General features: G+C 41.1%; 1 protein-coding gene across 2 annotated transcripts in view; it reads right to left on the reverse strand.

Moving 5' to 3' along the window:
• The window catches only part of LOC126775334 (unconventional myosin-XVIIIa), a 240,144-nt gene that overhangs the window by 138,848 nt on the left and 79,866 nt on the right, over window positions 1–21,430 (reverse strand). For both annotated transcript variants that reach the window (XM_050497182.1, XM_050497183.1), the window contains 11 exons: window positions 15,994–16,176; window positions 10,667–10,846; window positions 9,617–9,741; window positions 5,551–5,688; window positions 5,184–5,327; window positions 4,753–4,982; window positions 3,835–4,051; window positions 3,635–3,764; window positions 3,168–3,264; window positions 2,864–2,987; window positions 2,536–2,683 (listed from right to left, as the gene is read on the reverse strand). In XM_050497182.1, the coding sequence (XP_050353139.1) occupies window positions 2,536–2,683; window positions 2,864–2,987; window positions 3,168–3,264; window positions 3,635–3,764; window positions 3,835–4,051; window positions 4,753–4,982; window positions 5,184–5,327; window positions 5,551–5,688; window positions 9,617–9,741; window positions 10,667–10,846; window positions 15,994–16,176 (1,716 nt within the window). The remainder of the gene's footprint in view (window positions 1–2,535; window positions 2,684–2,863; window positions 2,988–3,167; window positions 3,265–3,634; window positions 3,765–3,834; window positions 4,052–4,752; window positions 4,983–5,183; window positions 5,328–5,550; window positions 5,689–9,616; window positions 9,742–10,666; window positions 10,847–15,993; window positions 16,177–21,430) is intronic.

The raw sequence follows: 21,430 nt of genomic DNA on the forward strand, positions 1-21,430 counted from the left end.
GTATGGATGTGGTCCACGGTGCTGGTAGCCTGATCGAAAGCCGGCTTGCTCTGGGGGCTGGAACTCGTCAAGTCGTCTGGCGAGACGGTTCGTGACGACTCTTGAGAACAGGTGACTCAGGAGGGAGATTGGTCTGTAGTTTTATCACCTTTCTTGAAAAACAGTACCACCTCACTCCCGCTCCACGTTTCCGGGGTCTTGCCATGTTGGATGACGGAATTAAAGAGGCTTGCTAGCTCTTTCAGGACCGGAGTCCCGCCTGCCTTAAGCAACTCTGTTGTGATTCCGTCATCTCCCGGGGCTTTGTTGTTTTTAAGCTGTTCTAGAGCCGCCCTAATCTCGCCTTGGTCAACGACCGGGAGCTCCTCGGAGAAATGGCGCATAAGAGGGGCGCGCTGGTCATCAATACTGATTCCCAAGGGTTTATCCGATCTTGAAGAGAACAACTGCCCATAAAACCTCTCTACTTCTCCGACAATCTCAGGCCTAGAGGTAACGACCCCACCATTTTCAGTTTTAAGTTTTGTCAGGCGCGGCCTCCCAAGCTTGCGAGCGAACACTTTCGATCCCCGATTTTCCTCAATCGTAGCCTTGATGGCACGGGTATTGGAGCGTCGGAGATCGCGTCGCGTCAGCGTTTTTATTGTTCGATTTAAGGCCTTATCTGACAAAAACAATGGTAGTTCTCGTCGTTTTCTCATGAGCTCGAGTGTCTCAGCAGAGAGTTTTGGTGCGTCTCTTCTCTGTGGCGGAAAATACTTGCGGGATGTGTTTTGCAGTATTTTGACCAGCGTGTCGGTTTTCTCATCAATGCTGCTTACGGTTTCCAACGCAGTGAATTGATTTTGAAGTTCCATTTGGAACTTTTCGGAGCCTTGAGCAGCTTGGAGTATGGTAGGTCGGAGAGTAGACCTCATCATTCTCGATCGGCTTTGAAGTCGATATTTAGAGTGCCTCGAACCAAGCGGTGATCACTTCTGGTATTAAACCTGTTGATCACTGTAACATCTCTAAATATGTGCCTTTTATTCGAAATGATAAAGTCTATCTCGTTCCTTGTCACGTTATCGGGGCTTCGCCAGGTCCACCTCCTCTGAGGCTTCTTTTGAAAGAAAGAATTCATCAAAAAGAGCCCCTGCGCTTCGAGAAAGTTTACCAGCATTTGCCCCCTGTGATTTCTGCAGCCCAAGCCGTAAGGTCCGACTTTCGATTCACCACCATCTTGTACTCCCACTTTAGCATTAAAGTCTTCCATAACAACATTGTAGTGGGCCTTCGAAGTGTCGTTGAGGGCCTTTGCGATGTCCTCATATATCGCTTCGACCTCTTGTACTCCCACTTTAGCATTAAAGTCTTCCATAACAACATTGTAGTGGGCCTTCGAAGTGTCGTTGAGGGCCTTTGCGATGTCCTCATATATCGCTTCGACCTCTTGTACTCCCACTTTAGCATTAAAGTCTTCCATAACAACATTGTAGTGGGCCTTCGAAGTGTCGTTGAGGGCCTTTGCGATGTCCTCATATATCGCTTCGACCTCTTGTACTCCCACTTTAGCATTAAAGTCTTCCATAACAACATTGTAGTGGGCCTTCGAAGTGTCGTTGAGGGCCTTTGCGATGTCCTCATATATCGCTTCGACCTCATCATCAGAGTATGTCGAAGTTGGCGCATATACCTGTACGACCTTCAGGGAGTACCTGTCGGAAAGTTTTAAGACAAGGTACGCTACCCGGTTCGACACACTACTGATTTCCACATTGCTGCTAATGAGATCCTTTTTGACTGGAAAACCGACACCACCCTGGGAGAGGTTATCACCTTCGCGAAAGTAGAGTAAGTTACCGGACTCTAGAGTTATCGTGTCTTCCCCCTGTCTTCGGACTTCAGATAACCCCAGTATATGCCAGTTTATATGACTTAACTCTACTTCTAATTCGGCGAGGTGATGGTCCAGCCTCATCGAGCATCCATTGTACGTTGCCATGTGCAGTCGTTTTATACGGTAGCCTGCCGTAAACCGGTGATTCTTAGCACCCCCTGCCCTGCCGATACCGCGACCACTACCTTGGTCGGGCCTAGCAGGCTTGCCGGTAACTGGCGGCCTTTTTTTGGGCGCATCTGCCATTAAAGAGAGTTTGCCCACACGCGCCGCGCTGGGCAGGGATGTTGGCGAGCGCAGTAGGGGGGGTAAGATGTTTATGAGGGGGGGACGCTGCTGCCCATCACCCCTTTTCCCCGTCCCTCAGTCGCCTCTTACGACACCCACGGGATGAGATTGGTGGAGTACTATTCTAAGCCGGTACTCCACGGCAATGTGTTTCTTATTATTTTATAATTATTTTTGTGCTTATCGCTTAAAAATTATATTAGAAACAGCATATAACATGTACATCCACTAATCTGTAGTACTGTCTCAGTCCCAGAATCCCTTGTCCGGCAGTGGAACATGTACTTTTATTTTTAATCTATTTGAGGGGGGGGGAGGGGGAGTAAATAAATACATTTGAAATTAGACAAACTGTAATCGCCGGCTACCTGTAAATGTTGCAGTATGAACTGCCGGTTGTGCGGAGCCTTCTTGATGAGGTAGTGCGTGTGGTGCGGCGCGCCGTAGTGCGCCAGCACGCGCTCCAGGAACGTGTCGTCCGACGAGCCGGGGTACATGGCCTCCTCGTCCAGGAGCCTTCGGGCATTGCGTGTTTATCTTTATATTATGTGACACTTCGTGAACATTTCTCTGTTAAAATGCACTTTTACCGGTCTGTACAGTTTGCAAAAAAATGCAATAAAATAATATAATAAAAATAATTTGTTATACATTGTGTAACAATTGAATATTCCATAGTAATACTGAGTATACTACCATAGGAGACCTCGACGATCGCAATCACGTAGGTCGGCTTGGGAACTGCGCACGATCGTATTCTGCGGCGACTTGTCCAGTAAGTCTACCATTGGTCCCGGATTAACTGTCTCAGATAACCAGTCTGTGAAGAGGTTATAACATGCTCTATACAAGTATATTCTCTTGATTTAATGAACCATGGTTTTGGTTCACTTATTATAAAAATCATGGGACATTAGCTTTAGATTTATGGTGTAATGGTTTAATGCACATATGAGTGTCATTGGATTTAAAGCAAATTGATTTAATAGTTCATTGTTACCTTCTTCAGAACCATCGTCGAGCGTGATACCCTCCTGGGCGTATCGCTCCCGGGGAGCCACCAGCATGGCCTCGTGAAACACGGCTTGGAGACGCTCCTTTAGAGAAAAAATAAATCTTATTTAGATAACATGGATGTTATATATCTATGAATGGGTAATTAAAGTCATGTTTTTATACGTATTATTAAGGCTATTGCAATTTTTTATTACAAATTCTAGACAAACGTGTGTTGTATTTGGTTATTTGTCCTTGGGTTATACTTATTTGGTTTCTTAATATACATAATTTTGCTTCAAATTTAATATTATAAAATTATTTTTTGCGTTTACCTCGTATATAGATATTTAATGGATCTGTTACATTTTTATTATTAACGAAATTACGACTGCAATACCTCTTAGTAAAAAAATGTAATAGAGATTCACATTAACAATATCAATGGGCACAGGGGGGGCATCGACTCGCCTGCAGATAGTTGGACAGCAGCTTCGACAGCGGGGCGCCGCTCTGCTGGCCGGCGCACATCGGGTTGTCGGCGCCCGGCGAGTCGAGCAGCAGCAGCGACGCCGACACGCGCGCGCTCGTCGCCAGCGACCTGCGGGCACAGCGGTCAGCGGGGCGGGGGCGGGGCGCGCGGGGGCGCGGCGGGCGCGCGGGCGACGTACCTGTCGACGAGGCCGCCGACGATGGCGAAGGCCTCGCCGTAGAGGCCGGCGACGAAGGCGTCGAGCGCGTCGGCGGGCGGCGCGTCGGGCGCGCCGGGCGCGTCGGGCGCGTCGGGCGCGGCGAGCGCGGCGCGCGCCAGCTCGTCGGCGCCCGCGCCCAGCACGCGCGCCGCGCGCCCGCCCGCGCCCGCGCTCGCCCACTGCCAGCGCGGGCCCGCTGCGACCATTGTTTTGTAGAGACATCGATTCGTTCAACGCCCGGCACGAATACATTATTTACACGAATATTTTGAATTCTTTGTTGTTCTATTTTGAAATCGGAGACGAATACCGAGCACGCAAACTCGACGATCGACAGCTGGAGCGATTGCTGTGAGCTTAGCGGCGGCTGGGAAACGAACGTGCAATTTCTAAAGCTAATTTTAAATAGTGAGATAAATATGAGCTGCATTATTATATTAATTGTGTGAATGTTATTTATAATATTTGTAATTTAAATAGGGGATGTTTCAATATATATATATATATATATATATATATATATATATATATATATATATATATATATACATATACTTTCTATAGAATTGTTTCTACTAGAGGGAGGACTGATTATCCTTAACACCGGGTATCGAATAGTCCTAGCTACGATAGCCGTACTGATCTTTATTGAGTATGTTATTGTACAGTGAACCTTATATTGTCCTAGATCAACCATATCATGTTTAAATATATATTTTATGAAATCATGAAATATACAAAAAAAATTTACAATTAATAGGCCAGCATTTGACCGTTGACTTGCCTGATGTTAAGCATCGACACGGTCTAGGATGTAGCACGCTTGCTTATAAGAAACCTGTTTACTCTGGATTTGAAGATAATAACTATATAATTGAAAAATAGCTGATTACCTACCTCGTACAACACCAGCCCATCCCAAATGACAAATAGCCGCTAGAATCTTCCATATAGCCATCTGTTCCTGCTCGGTGAAACCTAATAATTGCATGGCTTCCTTCAGAGCCGAGAACTCGGCCGGCGCGTCCGCCTTTTCAGTGGAACTGAGGTATGGATTGGGCGCGTTCACCGGGGCTTGATCCAAAAGCAGTTCTCGACGTAGCCGACCATCGCAGCCGTGGAAAAGACTACACGAATATATAAATTACTTAGTTAATTTATTTGAAACGAATGACTATGTTTAATAGAAATTATATTGTTATATTCAATGAATAAGAAACACATAATAACAAAACTCCTTATTCCTACTAAAACTGATTAAGAACTATGACTTAATGAGTCAACAAAAGTTTATATAGCCATAGTACGAGTGTCGTGTGCCTGCTTACATGTTTAGCGCCCTTAGCGCGGCCTGGTCGGGCTTGAGGTCGGGCAGCAGCACCTGCACTGACGCCGACACCAGCGCTCCGCCGCCGTCGAAGTCCAGCGACGTCAGCGACACGAACCGAGACGCGTGCGGGTTCGAACTTGTCCTGGTTATTTTCACAAATAAACATATGCTGTAATTTATTTCTAATTATATTCTTGTTGATATTATTGAGGGAATTATTGCGGATATTAAATATTTAATCAATTTACACATATAATATGTATATATCATATAACATAATTAGAAATAAACAAAACATTAAGGCAGTAGTAGTAAATTGCAGGTATATGTAGTAAAATACCTACAAGTATCCAGCAAATACTCACCGACTTGATCCGAATGCGTGCAAGACGTCAAATGCCGCTTCTAAGCGTTCAGGGGTCAACTTGGAGCCTTGAGCTGGATACGCACTCGCCAAGTACCACACGCAGTGTCTCATAGCTGAGGTTTTACCGGAGCCAGACCTACGATGACAGTTACGATTAGTGTATAATTGACAAAATAATTATGATGATGATTACAATTTTTATAGAATAGGAAGGCGGAAGAGCATATGGGCCACCTGATGGTAAGTGATCACCAACGCCCATAGACATGGGCATTGTAAGAAATATTAACCATCGCTTACATCACCAATGCGAAACCAACCTTGGTAACTAAGATGTTATGTCCCTTGTGCCTGTAATTACATCACACTAACCCTTCAAACCGGAACACAACAATACCAAGTAATGCTGTTTTGCGGTAGAATATCTGATGAGTGGGTGGGTGATTTACCATTCGATTCACCTAAAATAATTACACTTTTGACAATTGAGAATCGAAAATAAATTTTCTAAAACGGTCTGTTTAAGTTGGTCCAATCTTAACCAACTATAATTAGTCACGTGTTGATTGACTGCCTCGTTGCGGTTGTTGCCGCAGATCCCGAGGCCTTGGGTTCAGATCCTACGTTGGGCTGATGAGACCTTGTTCGGTTTTTCTGTCGAAGGTTCTCAATAGTAGCCCGGAAACACGATAGCGAAAGCTACGGAAAAGAAATTGCACCTGTGTTTGCGCACACACTTGTGCTCTATAATAAGTCCTGATTTGTTGCGCAGAATTGCTCTGGGATCTGCAGCATGAATACCTGACAGGTGATTGAGCTGTCGTGTACAGCTGACCGTAGAACTTCTCAACCTCTTCCAACAGCTCAGATCTTGACGTGACTATTCTGCCATCCTCAGTTTTCAGCCTTGTCAGTTGACTCTGACCAACAGACAGATCTCTGGCGAACACTTTAGAGCCTTTGTTCCGCTCGATGGCCTCTTTAATGCGCATTGTATTAAATTGGCGAGTGTCGCGAGTTAGAGACTTTGAAATCTGTCTGTTGATCAGCCGATAGCCGGCAGCATCAGCTGGGGACGTCAGAATCATTTTCCGTCTTTCCTCCATAAGCCGTAGGGTAGAGGCAGAGATCTTTTTGGTTCCTTTTGTACGGCTGGTCTTGAAGGTCTTAGATCCAACCGTACGGACAGTTTCCACAAGCCTGTCGTTGTATGTGTCCACTTCCTCGCAGTCTGCTAGGCAATCGAATCGGTTTTGGAGTTCGAGCTGAAAGACTTCGGGATTTCGGATTTAAAGAGGTGATGGTCGGAGCGTAGACTTCATCAGTCGGGACCTCTGGAGTTTAACATTGATATTTAACGAGCCTCTTACGAGTCTGTGATCGCTCCCAGTTTTGAATGCATTGATCACGGAGACGTCATTAAATATTTGTCTTCTTGTCGACAAGATGAAGTCTATCTCTTTCTTGGTTTTCCCATCAGGGCTCACCTAAAGGAAAAGGAGTTCATCATAAAGAGTCCCATAAAGTCGGCCAACATCTGGCCCCGAGGGTTGCGGTCTCCAATTCCATGAGGTCCCACCTTTAACTCATCACCGAATCGTTTGCCCAGCTTCGCGTTAAAGTCCCCCATTACAACAGTGAAATGAGTCTTGTTGGTATGTATGGCTTTAGATAAATCCTCATACATGACCTCAACCTCATCGTCGGAGTGTGTCGAAGTCGGCGCGTATACCTGTATGACCTTCAAAGAATACCGCTTGATGATTCTGAGTATAAGGTACGCCACCCTAGCCGACACGCTCTCGATTTTCACAACGATGTTAACGAGGTACTTGTGGACTATGAACCCGACACCACCTTGAGACAGTTGATCGCCCTCTCGGAAATAGAGAAGGTTACCGGATTTCAGGATCATCGTATCCTCCCCCTGTCTTCGGACTTCGGATAATCCGACGATATCCCAGTGTAACCTGCTCAATTCTTCCTCCAGTTCGATGATCTTCTCGTCGGTCCGCAGTGTACGCGTGTTATATGTTGCCAGGGCCAGAGGTCGTCGGTGTTGGTAACACGAAATCTGCCGGGGATTCTTAGCACCCCCTGCCCCGCCGTTACCACAGCTGTTACCAAGGCTAGGAATAGCAGGGCTGCCGGGGACTAGGGGCCGTGGTTTAGTTGCGCGAATCATGAGGGGATATGCCATAATCGCCACGCTTGGCGATCGCAGTAAGTTAGTCATAGTACTCAGAGAGACGCTGCTGCCCGTTCTCTGGTGTATATTCCCTCGGGTCGACTTCTACGCCCCCCACGGGATGAGATGGGGTGGTGATATTCGTCGCCGTCACCACACGGCGAACAACAAAAGGATAGTTTGAATATATTTTAAGAAAAGCAGTTTATTTTGTCGAAATATATTTAAGCTACCCTATCCGCGACTTTGCTCGCGTCAAATTTCTAAAATGCTAAATAACTCTTTCTTCAAAAATAAAGGAATGAATGAATTTCCATACATAATTTCATCCCCTTTGTCACCTTAGGGGTTACATTTTCAAAAACCCTTCTTTAGAGCTAACTTTTGTGTTAAGGAACAACCTGCTAACCCCGTTAGTTGGTTAGTTAAGACTGTGCTATTTATATGTAAGTCAGTCAGTTATTCCTTTATATATAAAATATATACACTGGTTTTTATTTCTATATTAAACGTTCGAAATCGTTTAAATTAATTACAGTATTCTGGCGCATTTACACAATAACACATATAAAGGCATTATATATATATATATATATTATAGCTCGACTTCATTTATAAAATATATTTATTATCGTCTTCATAATCTTAATTATATACAATTCTAAATAACTAAAATGTGTATCGACATTATTACATGTGTTAAAATATTAAAAATATATATTATAACTTTTAACTACAACTTTTTTTTTTTAATTGGAACAAAAAAAAAATACTTATTTTCATGACATTAGAATACATTAACGTGTGATTGTTTCGACAAAATACATATAATAGAAGTCTTAACAAAAAAAAAACTGACGTAATTAACGATCGTAGATTCGATGCTTGTTTGGAAATCTATACTCATTTTTACTTATATTATAAACGCGAAAGTAACGCACTCGGTGTATATGTCTGCCTGTCACGCTTTCATTTCTAAGCCACTAAGCCGATTCTGATGAAATTTCTTATGACGCAAACTCGAACCCCAAGAAAGGACACAGGCTACCTTTTCACCTTATACCGGTCCACCCCAATACATGATCGTCACGCGGACGAAAACTGATTGGTTATATATGTTGCTTTGGACAGGAGCATAATAAATAATAGCACAATTATAAATAACAATAAATATATATATATATATATATACATATATACATATTTATTTATTTATTTATAATAACAATATGATTGTTGCAACAACACTGATATAATTCTATTCAAATTAAAAAAAACGTTTTGTTCGTTCTACAATTGATTCGAAAGGTTGGTAGTTATTTATAGATCATAACGAGTTATCTTGTATGGATCACGTCTTAATCTATTTATAATTAATCAATTCCTTATTCTCCTTGATTATGCTAAAGAATGTGAGTATACATACATGTATTTATATATCTTATGTACTGTAATATTTTTTTAATATATCATTGTACCAGACGCGTTGTCTGTAATAGGCAGCATGACTATTTACATTTTAAGATTATTGAGCACTCTACTAATTGTCTTAGCATAGCAATTACATATGATTTAATTTGTTTTTTTTTTTTTTATTAGAATATTGTTTCTTTGCTTTTTATGTTTTTTTTTTATTTAAGTGAGGCAAACGAGCAAGAGGCTCACCTGATGAAAAGTGACTACCACCTAGACACGTTACTCGACCGCGAGGGTACCCTTAATGTAATCCAACCAACTCTAAGCTTACTCGGCTCGTTAAACATGAGAACTGTCACCGAAAAACTGAGCATCTTCTTCGAGGACCCTATGATAGGGATTAAGTCCATAGCCAGGAAGTTCAATCACTTAAATCGTGTGAGAAAAAAACCTCACTCACCTTCCTAGAAACACAATAGCACGATCACGTCTTGAGGCCAGCATGCATCGGTGAGCTGATTGAGCCGCGGCGAACACGTGGGGCGGCATATCGTCCATGCGACAACCTCGGAACATGGCCGCCACCTGAAATATTTAAAAAAAATGTATCTGATCATAAAAAGCGATACATTTTGGACATCTATTTAATAAATCAAACTAATAATATAAGAAATATTCCTAGTACCCACCACTATGTCTGAGCAAGTATATCTCAGGAACAAAAATTTCGATTTATAGAATTATTTATGCGTTTGATAGGACGTTTATTAAAGAAGGTTCTATAGACCTTCACACTACTACACTTAGGAGCAATCAACAATCATAAACGTCAACCAATCTCGCAAATTTCACGATAAGTACATTGTCATTGAGATTCACATGAAATGCTGTAAAAGTTTAACGAGGGTGAAACTTCAAGGCAACTTAAGTTGCCTTGAAGTTGGCGCATTCAAACAAATTATTTGTCTAATAGGCAAATAATTTGTTTGAATGCGCCAATCTCAGGATATAACAATTTAAATGATAAAAAAAGAGATTAATTTGTTTTAAAATTTAATTAATTACTACCTTTTGTTTCTGTTTTTGTTTTTTATTTAAATATTTCTTTTTATTTGTATATTTTGCATTTGGGAATTGTGTATCCTCTTGCATAGTTAGTTTTAAGTTAATGTAAAGCGTATTTTGAATGTTATGAACAACTGTTGGAGATACAAATAAATAAATTAATTAATTAACGACAAATCACGTTTGATTACTTATTATCTCTTCCACGTGTAGATGTTCATAATATTACTGAAACGTTAATTTTACCAATAATAATAGAATAATTAAAAACATAAGGCATCTTTGTAAAACTGGATCATTTACGAATATAATTAAACGAACAACAAGACAATGCGTACTGATTTTCGAAAATGTTCGTGATCCATTTGCGGCATGCGACCCACAGCGTGGGAAACGATCTAATACAATAGAAGTGAAAAGCTCATTATCATAATTAAATCTTTACCTTCTCCGTATAGACTGGTGTGGTGCGTTTCGGCGGTCCGAGTACCAGGAGAGCATGGCCAGCGCGGACGTGAGGTAAGGCGGCTGCATAGCGCGATCTCAGTACGTGTAGAGCGCCGCACTCGTTTAAGCAGCGTAACGAAGCGATGTCCTCACAGCGTTCCATTTGAGGCGGGTTAGCCTTTAGAAAAATTACTGATTGTTAAGAATTCATTTTACTTTAAATTGATATATCAAAATCACTAAACAATATTAAACTTTATATAAGGATGAAAAGGTTCAAAATCGCACGGACCAGATAAGCGATGTTGTGTCTTAATTACATATTATAATATTCTGAAAGAGTTTGAACAAAAAAAGTTTTGATTGATTAATTTTTACCCGCAAAAAATCACCTTCCAAATATATAATATATATATATAATATCCGTGCAGTGACGGAGAAAGAATACATTTCACTGCCCCTCTCTTTCCCATGGGTGTCGTAAGAGGCGACTAAGGGATATCTGAGCGACCATCTGCTCACCTGGTGGTAGGATGCTAACATCCGCCTGGCTTGTTACCACCGTACGCATGGTGAAAAACTCGTGAAGTGGCTTGCAGCCGCGTTTCGAGGTCAGCCAGCGTACAGCCAGAGCCCGAGCGAGTATTGCCGCGATGGGTGTTGGTCCGGTTGGAGACGGCTGTTGAACCAATGCCGGGGGAAACTGTATTGACCTGCCGGTCAGGGAGACCCGAAGAAACGGCTGTTCCGCTGGCCGCCCGTGGCATAGTACAGGGGCCCGAGCGTGCCTAACCAGCTCGTGAGGCTGCCCCACCAGGCCACGCATAATCTCGGGGTGGACCGTCGTGCCGGTTGGTGACCGGTAGGTGGGGTCCCGGCGGCCACTTCCGGGGGGGTTCGGGGGCCCTTCCGTCCGGCGGGTCAGTGTATTTTTCCTTTTGGCAACCACTTGGGGAAACACGCCTCCACACTTTGCCCATCCCTATCGTGGCAATACATCGCTCGCTTCACGTCTCTTTTCCATTTAATTTCTCCCAAATGGCGCAACAAAAAAGAAATAACGGTCGTACAGCGGTGCTCACCCCCACCATACCCTCGCTGTTTGAGGTCGAGTTCTCTAACATCCGAGGACTCCACACTAACCTCAACGCTGTCCACCACCATCTCGAGACAGCACGGCCAGCAATGTTGTTTCTCACGGAGACACAAATACTCCGTCCTGCCGATACCAGCTACCTTAATTATCCCGGCTACACGCTTGAAGAATCCTTCAAAGCGAAAGCCGGAGTATGCTTGTTCGTCAGGACGGATGTTTGCTGTCACCGACTGCGCTGCTTGGAGGACCCCTCCTTCTCCAAGTTGGTGGTACGTGTGGACCTGGTTCGTCAGAGCCGAGTCTACGTGTGCCTCTACAGATCCCACAATGGTGACTTGGAGACAAGCCGACTATTTGACCATCTTAGTCGGGTGGCAGATGCTGCGCAAGAGCAATTTCCTAACGCGGAATTGGTGTTTTTGGGGGACTTTAATGCTCACCACGAATCCTGGTTGAAATCCCTCAAAACTGACCATGCTGGAAGGACTGCTCATGCTTTTGCTCTCACACATGACTTGACCCAACTGGTTGATCAGCCCACCAGGATCCCAGACATTGATGGGCAAGCACCTTCTCTACTGGACCTTCTGCTGACTTCTCACCCGGTGGAATATCAGGTTGTGGTTCAGGCTCCTCTTGGCTCTTCGGATCACAGCCTTATTTCTACCAGAGTGCCACAGGCCAAGCTGCCGCCACTAGCGGTATGCAAACGTCGCGTTTGGCACTATAAGTCGGCGGATTGGGACGGTATGCGCGATTACTATGCGTCGGTCCCTTGGAAGGAACGTTGCTTCAGTGGGAATGACCCGACAGCTAGTGCCGCTGCTGTTGCTGGCGAGATCATGCTGGGAATGGAATACTACATTCCTAGCTCAGATCTCGTCAGTAGGAGTACGCGTAACCGTTGGTTCACTCGTGAATGTGCCGATGCTGTATCAGCTAAGCAGGCGGCATATCGCAAGTGGATCAACGGCTGCATTAGCGGGGCATCTAACATTGACTCACTGAAAGCAAACTATAATAAAAATTCCAAGTCCTGTAGAAAGGCATACACGAGAGCGGATGCACAGCGCATTGTACAGATTGGTCATGACCTTGTTTCGCATCCTAGGGGCTCCCGTAGCTTCTGGCGTCTGACCAAGTCTGTGCAAAACAATTTCTGCCAACCTTCGCTGCCACCGCTCAGAAATCCGGACGGATCGCTAGCTCACAGTCCGCAAGAGCAAGCTGATCTCCTGGCTAAACTCTTTGCCGACAATTCCGTCATCGATGATTGTAGTGCACTGCCACCTACAATACCTGCATGTGGCCATACGATGCCTGACATTAAAATCAGGCAACGTGATGTGCGTGCGGAGCTGCAATCACTTGATGTACGGAAAGCTAGCGGTCCCGATGGAATACCAGCCATAGTGCTGAAGAAGTGCGCAGCGGAGCTGTCTCCTGTGTTAACGCGCCTGTTCCAACTTTCTCTCTCTTCGGGAAGTGTGCCGGAGGCTTGGAGAAGAGCTAATGTGCAAGCGGTTCCCAAAAAAGGGGATCGGTCTGACCCGGCAAATTATCGGCCAATAGCTATCACCTCAGTACTTTGTAAGGTGATGGAACGGATTTTAAACAACCAACTGATCCATTACCTAGAAGATCACTGTCTAATTAATGATCGTCAGTACGGTTTTCGACCAAAACGGTCCACAGGTGATCTTCTAGCGTACGTAACACACCTCTGGGGTGAAGCTATCGACAAGCATGGAGAATCGTTGGCTGTCAGCCTCGATATCTCCAAGGCTTTCGACAGGGTCTGGCACAGAAGTCTTCTCTCCAAGCTACCGGCATATGGTCTGCCTGCTCAGCTATGCACCTGGATTGCCAGCTTCCTACACAAGCGTAGCCTTCGTGTTTTAGTAGATGGTTGCGCTTCACAATTCTATGTAGTGAATGCTGGGGTCCCCCAGGGATCTGTGCTATCTCCCACACTCTTTCTTTTGCATATCAATGATATGCTCTCCCTTGGGAACATACATTGCTATGCAGATGATAGTACAGTGCATGGTGGATACCACGGACGCGCAGTGGCTGGGCGGGCGGAAACTGAGGAGAGGCGGGAGAATCTTGTCATTGAACTCGATAGGACGTTAGATCTCATCGCCAAATGGGGCTCTGATAATCTTGTTGAGTTTAATGCCAAGAAAACACAGGTATGCGCTCTCACGGCGAAAAAGTCAACATTTTCCCCTCTTCCCTCCCTCTGTGGTACTCCGCTGGTGATGCAAAGCAAAATCGCCATGCTGGGGATTGACGTTCGCTGCGACCTTAGTCCAAGGGATTACATCGAGGCTGTTATAAAAACAGCTTCACGGAAACTCGGAGTTCTGAACAAGGTGCGGCGCTTTTTCACGCCACAACAACTGTGCCTGCTGTACAAAACACAGGTACGGTCTTGCGTGGAATATTGCTCGCACCTTTGGGATGGCTCCGCTAAGTACCTACTTGAGGCCTTGGACCGGTTGCAGTGACGTGCCGTACGCATTATTGGCGACGTAAAGGTCACAAACACCCTTGAACCTTTACAATTGCGTCGTGAGATAGCAGCACTGAGCGCTTTCTATCGACTGTATCACGGCGAGTGCTCTGAGGAATTATTCTCTCTAATTCCTGCTTCCCCCTTCCTTCTTAAGTCCACGCGGGCTGGTTCTCGATGTCACCGCCTAACTGTGACATCAATTCCATCGCGAACAAAGAAATTTGGCAACTCCTTTCTTTGTCGCACTTCCAAAAAATGGAATTCCTTACCAGCTCACGTATTCCCCTCCTCTTACAACCCGGGTTCCTTCAAACGAGGCGTGAAGAGGCATCTTGCGGGCCGGCAAGGCGAAGGCGGCTAGTGCAGAAAGTTTTTCCCGTCTGTACTGGCCGTCGTCGCGTTTGGACTCTACTACCACTTACCATCAGGTGGAGTAGAGTCATTTGCCCTCCCGGCGATATAAAAAAAAAAAAAAAATATATATAAATGAAAAACATCGATTGAAAAGAGAAGTAAATGACTTTATTATAATGCCAATTCATTTTACTTAGATATTTAAATATTATCTACCATAGGGAATTAACTTTTGAAATATGCGGGGAGTTTCAAATCTGACACAGCCAAAAATAGACAAAAATGCTCAAAGGAGCCTTAAGGCTTAATGAAGTCCCAAAACTACATCGTATATTTCGTTTTCGTTTTTATTTAATTTTTCGTGTAGATTCAGATTCAACCTGTATACCAAATACATCCTTAAACATAAAACAAAAAACACATCAATTCGTGCACTACATTATATGCAATATTATCATATATAATGTAGTAGGGTCGTATTATACAATTAAATATATTTATTGGTTAGAAGTATATTATGTATATATTAGTTTTATGTGATTTCGAAGGTTTAAGCCGAGATGGCCCAATGTAAGAACGCGTGAATCTTAACCGATGATCGTGGGTTCAAATTTGGGCAAGCACCACTGAATTTTAATATGCTTAATTGTGATTATAATTCATCTCGTGCTTGACGGTGAAGGAAAACATCGTGAGAAAACCTGCATGTGTCGAATAATACTGAAATTCTGGCACATGTGTATTCCACCAACCCGCACTGGAGCAGCGTAGTAGAATGAGTTCCAAACCTTCTCCTCAAAAAAAAAGTGAGAGGAGGCCTTAGCTCAGCAGTGGGACATTCACAGGCTATTACGATTTCGAAGGACAATATAAATATATATTTTAAATCATTTATAATTTAATAATTTGACAACAAAATTAAAACTTGTCCATATTAAGTTCATAATAATATTTAAATAAATATAAACTTGATTCACATGGGTTTTTACGAGCACTTTTGAATCGGCATTTGACAATATTAATATAATGTTAAGTAGATTTAACGAGAAGAGCCGTCAAGAAACCCAAAGGCTAGTCGTGTAATAAATTAATTGTTTACAATGATGTACATCTTATATAAAAAATAATTCTGCGATATGATTTAGAGTTTGAATAAAAATGTCTGATATATAATAAGCTACATATAATCTTTCGGTGTATGTTTTTCTGAATATTTTGATTTATTTTTTCACAGACTTGCGTTCCGCGCTTTTTAGTTTAATTTATGTATTACATATTGAGCTTTCCTGGCTCTGACATTCTTATACTATTTATAACATTCTTATACTATGTGCGATGTAAACAGACGAATTACCTTTTCCAGATCGTCTTCATCAACGGTGATCACTTCCCCAGTCTGCAGAACGCGGACCTTCGCCCTGCCCGCGTCCGCGTCGCCTTCTCTCACCACCGCTGTAAAACCACCACGATGAGCCAGCCACATGTGACCAGCTTGAAGCCATTCCTTTTCGCATTCTAATTGCTCCTCCGATTTTGCCTGAAAAGCAAAACATTGCAAGTTAATAATCATGACTTGGAGATTTTGCCTGAAAAGCAAAACATTGCAAGTTAATAATCATGACTTGGAGGTAAGGCTTTGCGCAAGCCCCACTGGGTACCGCCCACTTATCATATGTTCTAACGCCAAATAACAAAGTTTAGTATTGCTGTGTTTCGGTTTGAAGGGTGACTGAGTCAGTGTAACTACAGCCACAAGGAACGGAACATCTTAGTTCCGAAGTCTGGTGGTTTACGTCTGGTCATTGACGTTGTAAGGAATGTTTAAGATAAAATTAAATATAAATAAATAAAATAAGTATACGTTTCTCTATATTTATTTATATGAGTAAAAATATTTGAACGTTAAAAAATAGGGACAGGTTTAAGTTTTTAACTGTATTTGAATAAGTTGATCAATAAATAATTTAAATACACTTTTTCTCATTCAAGACTGTCGACAGATATGGAATCCAGTAAAAAAATGGACAGTTAATATAAATAAATCCCGAGGCATGCTTTTTACACATTCATCTTCAATTAAGTATCCTCGCAACAAAAACTTGAACGTAAACAAATCCATAAATAAAGAAACACCAGATCATTAACAAACATTACTGAGAAATTTCTCTAAACTTCGTTTGTATACAAAAATAAGCAATTTCTTGATTTAACGTTTATTAACATTAGTGTAGACGAGACAGCAATGGTATTATGCGTCTGCGCGCGACGTACAGGTTTCGTTGACCTTGTTCAATATGCGCGAATTTATGTATATTTTATGGAGGTATGCCAAAAATTTTAACGTGAACTATTAAATAAAAATTAACAATATATTATGTAATCTAACTTAAGCTCACAACGGTCAAAGAATTAATTGGATTTTTAGCACAAAAAAAAATTGGGACAGACGAACGATCTATTTATGAAGGTATTGTCCTGGTAATCCTATCCTGGACCTTCGCCAATGGACTTTGGTACTGTAAGAAGTATATATCGATCTCAAAGCAGTCATTTTGCCGCCAACAACGGGATCTAAGATAATACTAGTATACTCTCCCGACCAGAACACAACTATAAAAAGAATTAATTTTGAAGAAAGAAAAAGCGAAATAAAACCGAAACAATTTGTTTCTGAAAAATTATAAATTTTAAATTTTGCAAAGAAATTTTAGATCATGTCCTCAATATTTGATTGGCTAATGGTTATTAGGTCAATTACATTTAAATATGCATATCATGATACAGTGACAAGTTGTCTAAGATAATTTGAGGCCACTGTCCATAGTGGTGTCTACTTATCACAGTGGTGGTAGCCGAAATGGCCCAGTGATTAGAACAAGTGAATCTTTACCGAAGATTGCAAGTTCAAATCCAGAAAAGTACCGTTGTCGTTACCTTAATTTGTCTTTATAATTCATCTCGTGTTTACCGACCGTGAGGTATATAACATTATCCCTAGGGATAATCAAAACTAGTATTATATAATTAAGATGAAAATATTGTTTTATTCTTTGGTTGATTGCGCTTATCTAAGGAACTATCAGTCAAATTCGAAAAAACTTCTTGCGTTTGATAGGCCAATTCTTGAGTAAGGTTTACAGGCTTGAACTACGCCCCCCGGGGTGAAGGAGTTTGACGCAAATCAAACCACGCGGAGCAACTAGTATACAAAATAAAAACTAAAAATAATTTTATAAACTGTAATATTTCATTTCGATGGTAATCATTGTAGACATTCAAAAGTTTTTCCATATAAGATACAATAATAATTATATTTGTAGCATTACAAATATAATTTCGCCATAAATTAAAAAAAATGGAAGGCAATACATGTAGCGAAACGACAAAGCCATTAATGGTGACATTTAATATCATATAAATTATACCATAGCGAGAAAACCAGGATATTTAAATGAGTAATGAGGAAACATACTTATTTAATTGTAAATAATGCAGGCCGATGTATGTATATTCACTTGGTGGGGCTTTGGGTACTCATCATTTAGTCTAAACATTACTCAGTATTGTACAGTAAATAAGACAGTGTAATTACAGGCACAAGGGATATATCAGCTTAGCTCCCAATGTTGGAGGCGCATTAGCAAATGAAACAATGTTTAATATTTCTCACAGCGCTAATGTCATTGGCGTCGATAACTTGCCATTAGGTGGCCTGTTTATCAGTCCACTTATTATCAACACAAAACATCTTGTTCGAGTACATTTGAAAAAGTCGTTGCTTAAATGCTAAATCGGCGATTACATAACATTAATACGTTTGCCATAAATAATGGTAAATATTAATAGTACTAGTGCGAACATCGCTCATATTGGTATACATTCCCCCCTCTCAAAATAAATTTAATATTATATACCTGTTTACTGTTTTTTTATAAATAAAATGAGCAACATATTTCATTGAATACGTATTATAGCCGAGCTAGGTAGGGCAGCGTGACAATGATCTTTAAAGGAAACAAATCTTTGATAATTACTATGATGTTCCTGTGCGATTTATAATTATAGATATTAATAGATTATCATTAATTAAAGCTAGAAGAATACACTTAACCCAAACGTGTCACTGTTCGCTTGCCCATGTCCATTTATTTGGCGCCAACCACAAATAAGCCGCGTAAACTGCATAAGATGAACGCGCCCGATTGATGGATGCGCTTAACAAAAAAATTCAAAGTCGGCTCTTATAACACCCACGGGTCACAGGTTGAAATGCGGCGGCTCTATTCTAACATGCCGGAAGCACACTGCTTAACAGAGGAATGTAAGCTGTTTAAAAATCAATATACATTTGATTGGTGATTTTTTTTTAATCAAGCAATCCACTGTCGTCTATAGCAGCTGTTTAAGCCATGAAAAACTCGGATAAAATTCATTTGCATGGAACAATAAAGTATATAATCATAAATACAATTTCTTTCTGACACAAAGATAAAGTCAAAATAAAAAAAAATTCAGTCCAATTTTGATTGTGTCTGGAAATGAAAATAGGCACATATCACTATAAACACATCAAAATAGAAAGATAAAACAAAGCCACGGACAACACATCTGTGGATACTACAAGGCATCATACTAACAAAAAACTTCCTAACTAACACCTACAAAGCCCCTCACCTACACGCAGGCAAAGCCGAAAATAATGAAAAAACCTACTTTTCCATGACTCTCGAAACCCGCTTTAAGAATTGCTAGTCTATAATAACCTCTTTGTAAAACCCTTGTCCCATTGCATTATACATAGCTTATACTACAGGAGATTTATACTTTAGGAGATTTAGCTTAATCTACTTATACACGTTCGGAAATCAAATATTCAAACATCGAACAATGTATTCTATCCATACATGTCTCAACTTCCATCATACAGACATAAAAATCAATGAAATCCTAAAGCATACCTGCCTTTTTCACCAAGGATTTTCCGTTAACATTCTTTCTAACAGAGAACAATTCGTTTTGGCGCGAATCGTTTCCGTCCATTGATTCTTCTTGTATCTGTGGTTCAATTTGCCCTCCATCAAAGACCAATATCCATATTAATCTCACAACATCATACAACATCTTCAGCCAATCTAATATTCCCTTTAATATTGCGATAATTGACATTATTTATTCAAATAAAATTTAATATTACTTATGTGTTTGTTGCGCGGTACTTGTAAATGGTGTATAGGTTTCACCCACACGGGCCGCGCATGCGCACCAGGAAACGTTTTTAACATATCGCCTATTGAAAACCTACGCGTACCTACGTTGAGTAAATCTCATTAAACTGAATTATACGTTCACAATATAATACTATTTACTACTGATGAACACGTTACGTTTACTTGTTACTCGTTTGTACTACTTTTGTTAAAAGTATATATTTTTTTATAATCCCTGCATGTATTTTAAATGTTTAATTTTTTAAAGAATATTATAATTTATAAACATTATAAACATGAGTTAAATCCTCAAAGGTATCGTGAGGCATAACAGGCGGCGTTGTCGACAAAACAGCGATCTCTTCCAGACAATCTTAGGTCAGACGATTGATGATTTTTTTTGAGTTTTTACACGTTGATACACATAGATTTTTTATTCAATTTAATCTACATCTATATTTATATATAAAAGAATCACTGGCTGACTGAATAACATATGCTAGTTAGAACTATGAAAATTTTCATACGGGTTCCTTTAACACATTAAGTTAGCACTAAAGACGATAAATTAAACGCTACGAAATGCATTATTTTTAAAGAAAGAGTTATGGAAATTGGTATTTAGCAATTCCGATTTTTTACGTAATTATTTATACATACATATATATATATATATATATACATACATATATTTATACATACATATATTTATACATACATATATATAATATACATATATATATATATATATATATATATATATATATATATATATATATATATATAACTTACTTGCACAAGGCCTTACTATTGAAAAAATTTTACATGTTCGAAATGTTTTCCAGACATTCTTATGTATTCAGTATCATACAATACTATACTACAATATGTACTTTTTTGGTGGTACAATAGCTGATGGTGTTAATCATCATAATCTACGACTTTACACTGCACAGGGATAAAATATAAAATAGCTGAAACACGTTCTTTTGAGTAAAAGGTTAGCAGGTTATTCCGAGAAAGCCGAGATGGCCCAGTGGTAAGAACGCGTGAATCTTAACCGATGATCGTGGGTTCAAACCCGGGCAAGCACCACTGAATTTTCATGTGCTTAATTTGTGATTATAATTCATCTCGTGCTTTACGGTGAAGGAAAACATCGTGAGGAAACCTGCATGTGTCTAATTTCACTGAAATTCTGCCACATGTGAATTCTACCAACCCGCATTGGAGCAGCGTGGTGGAATAAGCTCCAAACCTTCTCCTCAAAAAGAGGAGAGGAGGCCTTTAGCCCAGCAGTGGGACATTCACAGGCTGTTACGGTTAGGTTATTCCACCATGAAGCTCCAATGCGGATATACATGTAACAGATATCATCCAACACATGTATGTTTCCTTACGATGTTTTCCTTTATCGCCGAACACGATATGAATTATAAACACAAACTGTTCTGTGTTTGAGCCCACAGTCTTCGGTAAAAAAAAGCAATTGTAACCACTGGGCCATTTCGACTTCGAATATATAAGCATTCAACGAATATGCCCCAAACAAAATTTATCTTTTTTATTTCTGTAACCCTACAC

This window comes from Nymphalis io, chromosome 18 (genome assembly GCF_905147045.1).
Source record: "Nymphalis io chromosome 18, ilAglIoxx1.1, whole genome shotgun sequence".
Lineage (NCBI taxonomy): Eukaryota > Metazoa > Arthropoda > Insecta > Lepidoptera > Nymphalidae > Nymphalis > Nymphalis io.